Source organism: Buceros rhinoceros, unplaced genomic scaffold (genome assembly GCF_000710305.1).
Source record: "Buceros rhinoceros silvestris isolate BGI_N320 unplaced genomic scaffold, ASM71030v1 scaffold725, whole genome shotgun sequence".
NCBI classification, from domain to species: domain Eukaryota; kingdom Metazoa; phylum Chordata; class Aves; order Bucerotiformes; family Bucerotidae; genus Buceros; species Buceros rhinoceros.
In genome coordinates, this window is record NW_010414341.1 from 25,809 (window position 1) to 34,622 (window position 8,814).

Here is an 8,814-nt window from a genome sequence, read left to right on the forward strand (position 1 = left end):
TGGCTGGCAGTGAGAGAGGCTGGGGTTTGGCTCTTGCAGGCCCCGGAAAACCGTGCTGTGTCTGCATTAATACTTCTATGAAAAAATACATTACAAAATATCTTCTGAGAGAAAGTTAAATGTACTTTATGTTTGGATACACAGTAACATACATAAAGTTTGAGTTATTTAGATTTAAATGTGTTTGTAGCTTGTGAATGCTTTTAATGGTTATTTAATAAAACAAGCAAAAGAACCCAAACCAAAACAAACAACCTCTCCTTCCCAAACATCCTAAGGAGACATACCCCGTTTGCATCTGAAGCGCCAAACTCTGTGAGCATACATAGTATCTAAGAGGTGTCCAACCAGAAGATGCTTTATTATCTTTCTTCCATTTAGAAGAAGGTGTAATGTAGGGAGTTGTGGTGTTTTCATTCAGTATCTTCTAACAAGAAATGTTCATGTCCTTCAATGGGAAATGGTAACGTTAAGGATCTTTTCCTTAGCGCGTTGAGACTTGAGCAGTGCTGCTGTCTAGCAGACTCTTCGCACAGTTCTTTTTGGCACGTGGTTTCTGCTGTTAACTGAGGTAGAAATGGTTGTACATAGACCTCTGTGCACAGTAATTTTTGCCAGGTAGTGAAGTATTGACAAAGCACTGACAAAGTACCAACCTTCGCTGTACCAATTTTAGAACAGGAGACTATTTTTCAGTCAATTATTCATCTCCCAAAACGCTTTACTTGCCTTTTCCCTTCTCTCTGTGCCGGTAACGCTGCCCCAGTATAATTCCCCTCCATTACTTCTCAAGGAGCGCTGCTCCATACACTTCTCTGCCCTGGCAGAGGCAGGGGCTGGCAATCAGCATCTGCTCCTCCTTAGAAAATGTTTTGCTTTGACTGATTCAGTAGAGCCACCGCTGAGTACAGTTCAAGGCTTAATTAAACACGTCTTTGTGTCTGTAACCTAGCTGCAAACCTGACCTGTGTGCAAAATAATGTGGAGATTTCTTGAGTTTCTTTAAATAAATTACATAGTCTCACCTTTATGGTCTCTGCTCAGGGGGTATATACTAGTTAGGCTTCCCATCATAAGTGTAAAATGTTCCTCTGTGAGCTTTTAAGATTTTTGGTCTTTTCCTCTTTTTTTTGATCAAGCTTGATGTAGGTTCATAGTACTAATATTCCTAGTGGATCTGCCTGGATGGTGCAATCCCTATCAAGAAATCATTTTGATGTTATCTCTGAGAAATTAGAAAAGCAAATAGAAATCTGAGGTAGAGAACTGCCTTGAGAAGGAGGTGCTAACTTACTTTGAAACAGCCCACTGGATAAATTTAAGGGAAATTTGGCTGTAAGTAAGATAGGTCTGATTAAATAATGGGGGGTTTTGTGTTGTAGAAAAGCAAGGTTAAGTCACTATTGACTTAGCCTGTATCTGCAAAATGTGCATCATTGTCAAGACAGTGCCAAGGCCTTCTGTGATGGAATTTAATAGCAGAAAATTCCAAAGATTTGTCTGCTTGTACAATCTGACTAATAATAATTAGAATTCTGTTTCTTTTTTCCTTTTTTTTTTGATGCAAGAAATAAGATCAAAACAGTATTATCAAGTTTTCTTTAATACTGTCTGCTTTGTAATAGATTTTGGGAACAGACTATTGGGTAGGGTAGGAAGTTGAAAGAGACTGTAGTGAGTTGGAGATCGCTTTGATTTTATTTTCAACAAAAATCAAATCAAATACATAAAAAGATTTCCTCATCTCAAATTTTGTTCTATAATTAATAATGTTTAATTTGGGAGTCTTTCCTCAATCTTTCAAAATGTTTCATGATGAAAATGCTTTAATGTACTACGTACTAATGGAAAAGTACTGGTACTGTTCCACCAGGACGAAAATAAATGAAGTGAAGGCAAAAGGTGACTCTTTTCAAATCTCTAGCTCTGGAATAATATTAAAGTACGGCTATTTAGGAATGTCTTATCTTCTGTTAGACCATAGGACATTTTTAGACAGTTGGTTGTTCTTCCTCTGATGCTTATGGAAGCAGTTAGATTTTTAAATGAAATCTAATTTCATTTGAACTAGGATTTGGTTAGCAGGGGAATGCACTCTGTTTTCAAAACTAGTTCCTTTTGTTAACTAATTTCTAAAATTTAAGTCATTGGTATGTATGTATATAGAAACTAATTGAGGAAAACAAGCTTTATAATGTCTTTCATCTTTCTGACAGGTGGTGAAGATGAGAAAAGATGTGAAGAAGGCCAGAGTCCTGACTATTCGCAGACTAACCAGACACATCGGGAAATTAAAGCTGAAAAAGTCGGTTTTGAATATCAGTGTTCTTGTGTTTATAAATGAGACAGTATCTTAATTGTTTTTCCAAAAATTGAGAAGTGGGAGAAACATGTATTACATTTAAAACTATTATTCATAAATTCTACTTGTCTTATGTCACTTTTGATAGACTGAAAATACTAACTAAAAAGCAGTTTAATGAAGCAGAATTGGGATAACATTTTTTTAAGAGATTTAGTGTATTGGAAGTGAATCTGAATCACTTCCAGAACTTTTTACAGCACTTTTCAGTATCAGACTTGATCTTTTAGGCTATTCTGCTGTTGAACATACATTGTGCAACATTTTCTCACTGCAGTTGTCTTCAAGGTTCTGTAGCAAAAAATATTGTTCTGTTTGTGTAGATATACAGGTCATATTTGATTTTTAATAATTAATGTTAATCTACAAAATTATTACTGTAATATTGTCTTTTTAAAGATAACTGGCCCAAAATAACTTACATCATGTCATATTGGAGGTGGTAAAGATGTATCCTATACTGTGTTAAAAATGTAAACTGAGTGCACACTTTTCTCACAGCTTTAGCAAATTGTGCAAAACAAGAAGCAAGCCCAGTGGTCTTTTATATTTAGGTACTACAGATCTTAAAATGTTGTTATTTGAGATACCAGTTTCTCCTGTGTATTATCAACAGGAATTGTAGTTTCTATTTTATAATAAAGTAGCATGTTTTTCTTATTATTCTGATAAATCCTCGGTGTTTTCTGCTCTGTTCCGGACAGCAGAAGCATTAGACTATGTTCAGCTGTTTGATAAAGTGTTTATTTAACAACAGGGGAATGTGTTTATGCTCTCACTTGTGATATTTGTATTTTGCTACTTAGTATCAGCCCACAGGGAAATAGACTGAACAAACCCCAAACTTTTTAATAAAGACAGCCTTCATTTGCAGGGGTTCAGAAGACTTGAAATTAAAGAACCAAAAACGAGTTGAGAGATTAATAGAAGAAATCCATGCCATGAAGGTAATACCATGTTTAAATATTTAAATATTAGAAGTAAGTAATTTTAGTAACAAAAAGCTTTGTTTTCTAGGACTGTATTACTGAAGCTTAACTGAAATCTTTCCAGAGTCAGCTTGTCAGTCCTGTTAACACAGATGGAAAATTATGAATATTTGCATATTTCCGTGTTTGTTTGCTGCATCTGTCAAGGTGTTAGAGAGTTTGAGTCTTAAGCTTGCAAGGCTAAACATGAGTTTGTTTAGAAATGAGTGGTGCTTGAAACTTTTACCGTAACAGTTAAAGTGCAGAAATTAAAAAAGGCATTTTGTGTTCCTGACAATACAGTATCCTCATAGTCCTTTCTCAGAGCTTTAAGAGTGATGCAGTTTGTATTTTACTTTCAACCTCAGAGTTCAGTAGTAGTTTGAAATTTTAACTGCACAGACTGGTAATGCTTGAGTCAGATCTATATTATCTTCAACCTTGCTGTCAATCGATACATGTTTTGATCTTACATGTTACGACATATCAGCAAATGCTTGAGAAATTATAGCTTCATAATGTTTTGTACTAGTCATACTTCAATTTTAACTGATACTGCTTAAAATTATGTATGTTGAAATGAGGTACAAATTCCAGTCATAAGGCTTAAGCACAAGAGTCCTGTATAGGCCAGGAAAACTGTTTTAACATAAAATGGCAAGTTTGTTCATTTTCACCCTTACCTTTGTGTGTTTGTTTAAGTGTTTGCTGGTTTGGCTTTGGTTGGTGGGATTTTTTTAACCTTTCTCTCTTTTTTTTTTTTTCCCTTTCGTGAGCCTTGCACAGATCTTAAGTCTTAAAAAAAAAATGGTAACTACAAAGGCATTATTGACCCATTTATATTGGTGTAATGTTACTCCCAGCTACCTTTTGTCTTAAACTATAGGTCATAGGATTCATAAAGAACTCTTTGCTTAGCTTAAATGGCTATTTTAGAATTTTTAGGGAAGAATGGACAGAATAGAAATGGCTAATAAGATGAATGGGTAAGTGGTCTACGAAACTGCCACTTAGACCAGGCTTGTATTATCCAGATTATTTTAGCAGTTTAAGGTGTGGATCTCAAAAAGTGGTCAGAGGAGATGCAAATTCTTTCAAAACTGATTGACTGTGTGCAGAATACAGGAGTTGGACATTTTCTATGTAACATGCAGAAATAGTCCATAAACTTCTACTTAGATGTTTTATGTAAGAAAAAATGTCTGCCTTCTCTCTTACTGAATGTCTAGTCTTGAGGACTATAGCAAGCTGCAAAGACAATTTCACCTGAAAAGACAAAAGACAACAAAAATAATTATACCAGCCAGAGTGGTTTGGAGTCAGAAAGTGGGTGTTCACAGCAGAGTCTGACAGCACGTGTATTTTGAGATTAAAAGATTTCTTGAGATGGCTGCTTCTAACTTCTAGAACTTCATTGGAGAAAGACATGGAAGGTTGCCATAGATTGGAGAAAATACATCTTTGAAAGAAAAGGAATATTGTACAATTTTTCTCCTGAGTTTTTCACAGTTGCAGAGGCAGCACACCTCTTCCTAAATATGCGTTTTTCAAGATCAGACCTAGACCACCTTCTCCCTGCCACATACCCAGAAAAAAAAAAAGTCTCCTGGGAACTGCTGGCATGAACAGGGTCTTTTGTGAAGGACTTTATGTATCCAGATGACCTCAGAAGGCATGAGAGGAGGATTACATTTGACAGGGAATTTGTATCAAGTTCATGGAAGAGAGATTGCAGTTTTGGGACCTTGACACAGTTGTCTGTCTTCCTAAAGTTTTTGATACAGTGCCATAAGTTTCTCAAGAAAAAAATCTGAAGAGTTGAAATCCCTTCAGTGAGTTTTTGTTGCTTTCTTAAGAATTACATTTCTGCATTCAGCTGCCTCTGAGCTCACAAACCTTTTGTACTAGTTTATTTACTTGGGGAATCTGCTTCTTGGTCAGCACAGTGTTTCAATATGGCTACTGACGCTTCGTGGGAACAACTGCTATCTTTCACCCAAACTTTAACAAAACCAACCAAACCAAAATCAATTGTCTGATGGTGTATCTGTTGTTAGAGACAGTCAAATCTGTTGTTAGAGGCTGCCTGGAGGTCAGCAGGAGTTGTAAGAGCTGCTGTCCTTCTGAATGAGACAAATGTGAAAAAAGAAGATCTTAACTTTTCTTTCTAGTGTGGATCTTTACTAATTACAATCTGATATCACAGAACAGAGAAAGTGTTATCTATTATTTGGTAATTTCTGTCTTATCCCTAACTCTTGGGGATGCTTTCTTCCTGTCTTCAAGTAGACTGTAAGCAGACACTGCTGACCTGAAAATGGAACGTAACTAGATATTGTCTTTTCAGATTAAACACTGTGTCTGTGACTATCTTTTTTTAGTATCCTATACCTACTCACACATGCACATCTCTGCATATATTGAAAACCTAGAAGGTGTCAGTGCTGGGTTGTATTAAGAAACTTTTTGTATTTAAACTTACAAATAGAATACACTTGTGTGTTATTGTTGGAATTACACTTAATTTTTGAATCTATATATTTTTGTTGTTAGACTTTAAGAGATTAAAAATAATTTATTTGGCAAATACAATTAATAAAGTCTCAAGCATAACAATCAGAAGTAAATAATGTGCGAAATAAGAGCAGTTGAAATTTCAGCTACGTGGATGCAGGAACTGGGGTAATTGTTTGCAGAAGTTCTCAAAGCTATTGGAATAGTACGCTGGTTTTTTGAGTTCTTCAGATTTTGTTTTGCCAAAACTGTATAAAATATTTGACAATTCATGAAAGATGGCTAAAAACAGAAGTATGATCCTTCTACTATGATACTACTTTTTTAAAATACAAAATTGTGTATACTTAGGAATATTTTTACTTGTTTGTCAGGCTTCATGATACTGTCAAAATGGATTAATTACCCATTGTAGATTACCTCTTGCTGTATTTAGGAAGCTATGATATTTTTAAAAATTTCTTTACACAAAAATAACTGATTGTCTAGTGATTTCTTAGCAATATGTAGTTTATCTTGAATTTTTAAACTTCTTGGGTAAAATTAGATTTTATTACAACTTTAGGTGGTTGCTTTGCTGTATATTTAAAAGTAGCTTTTGCCTTTGCCTCGCAAAGGTATTGTAAAACCTTGTTATTATGGCAGATGTTGCTATAGCATCCTCCAATGGGAGGATGCCCGTTAATGAGATACGGAAGAAAGACTTTTTTGCAGTGCTTTTCCATGAAGGGAAAATGTCTTCCAGTTGTTGGGAATGAGCAGCAGTTTGTTATAAACATTATTAAATAGTTTGGAAAGAAATATGCTCTATCCTGTAAGTTATCACTGAAGAAACAGATAAGTCAAAACAATATTTATGGATTAATATGCTTAAAACACAGTACTTATCACAGAATAATGAATTTAGTACAAGAGATACAGGGAAAAATGATGGTTTACTCTAAATTATTTTCTCCCATCTTTTTTATTTTAGTAAGATAATGAACAGAAGTAGAATGAGGTGTAAAATGCAATATTACTGTTAAGCTTTAGAACGCCAAATTGGTTTATAAAGATGGAGCTTCAGTCTAAAGGATGTTTTCACAATCTTTGGCCTTGGAACAAAAATATCAGTATTACTTTCAGGAAACTGACTAACGGTGAGAGAGGGCTTTTGCTCTTTTGGGTAACTAGTCATTTTAGAATACATCAGCACTAGGGAGCTTGATAGATCTTTATTTTAGTATGGTCTTTTTGCATGTAAGTTTTTTATATCCTGAAAGCCTTACCATTTTCTTGTAACAGTAGCAATTTCTTTTTTGGTTAGTGCTTTCATCTCCTAGCGTTGGTGTCAATTAACATCTCAATGTAGCATTGCACTTTTTTGCAGTTTGCTTCTTCTTTCTCCTGGCATACGTTTCCAAGAACAGTCCTGCGTATTTTCTTTCATAATACATAGCAGACTTTCATATTAATGTTATAGAATCTTTAACCTTTAAAGATTTTTGAAAGAGTAATGTGAAATTCTTAAACTGAAGTGTAATTAACTTAAGAAGGGTCTTTGCTGCTTCTCAACAAAAGGCAGAGGCAGGGATGGTCCAGCTGTCACAATGGTATGGGTCAGATGCCACTTACAGGCCATTTCAGGGAAGGAAGAGGAGGTAGAAAGCAAAGTCATTCAGCCCTCTTCAATGCAGCAATGCAGATTCTTGCTTTGGCAAGTGTCTCACCCATGCATGATGTGTTTCTCTGCAGTAATGCAGGAACCTTTGTTTTTTGGGTGGTGGATATATCCATGTATGCGTTACTCAGGTGCACATGTGCAAGAAGTCAGGCACTTTCAGGAAACACTGAATTTTATTGCTCCTGTTCTCAACAGCACACTCTACTTTTGGCATTACATGGCTTTTGTAGGGGAAGTATGCCCTAGTAGGTCAGATTATTTTTGTTAGAGAAACAAATATTCATGTAACAGATATGTCAGATTCTGTCAGGTCTGAAGTTGAAAGCTCTTCCAAGTAGGAAACAAAATGGAAGGAGAACCTGCGTAGCACAGAAGAAGATGCGATGGATAAACAGTGTGTTCCTGAGCCCAAACACAAAAACAGAGTCCTCCAAAAGTGGAAGCAAGAACCAATTACCTGGGAGGAATGTAGAGACGCTGCCTGAGTGCACACAGATAGTGACAGACAATACAAAACTCGGATGGGTTGCCAGCTATTGAGGAATGTGAAGGCCAGGAACGCCTTCTGCAAAAGCAAAGATAATGGAAAATAGAGGTCCATAGCTCAGTGAGTGGATATGGAAAAAGGTGGGTTATTCAGTGGTGGTTAATTTTTTTTTCCTATTGGTTTTTACAAGTCAGTTACTCCCTTTGGCTTCTCAATTTAAAGAGCCTACAAACAGTCCGTGCGAGTGAAGTGTTACCCACAGCAGAAAATGCTGCCATTAAGGAACGCATAAGTCAATGGGACATATACAAGTCCATGGGAACAGATACCTTGTACTTGGGGTGCAGAAAGAGCTGACTGACTCATAGTAATTCTGCTTTCATAATTTTTGAAAAGTCACGGTAATTGAAAAAGGTTACTGATGTTTGGAAAAAGGCAAACGTCATCCTTAACTTCAAGGAGGAAGATCTAAGCAAATACAGGCTGGTCAGTCTCAATCTCTGGGAATGTTATGGAGCAAGTCTCTGGAGAAAGGAATTCCAGAAACAAGAAGGAAAGGAAGAAGACCGGGAATAGCCAGAACAGATTTACCAAGGATGAATGGTGCCTGACGGACTTTGTTACCTTCTGTGATGACATGACTATCTGTATGGACAAAAAGGAAGTAGCTGATGTTGTATACCTTGACTTTAGCAAAGCCTGTGATACAATTTCCTGTAAAGTCCTTATAACCAAACTGGGGCCAGGAAGACAAGGGAGGGAAAATTGCCCTTTGTGTAGGAGAGCAGAAGGAATCTGTGGAACTCGGCAAGGCGATGAA

The 8,814-nt window shown here is 36.2% G+C and overlaps 1 protein-coding gene across 1 annotated transcript in view; it reads left to right on the forward strand.

The window, feature by feature from the left end:
* The window catches only part of SRFBP1 (serum response factor binding protein 1), a gene marked incomplete at its 5' end in the record, with an annotated part of 59,186 nt that overhangs the window by 6,998 nt on the left and 43,374 nt on the right, over positions 1 to 8,814 (forward strand). The window contains 2 exons of the mRNA XM_010137037.1: positions 2,217 to 2,305; positions 3,237 to 3,309. Coding sequence (XP_010135339.1) covers positions 2,217 to 2,305; positions 3,237 to 3,309 — 162 coding nt within the window. The remainder of the gene's footprint in view (positions 1 to 2,216; positions 2,306 to 3,236; positions 3,310 to 8,814) is intronic.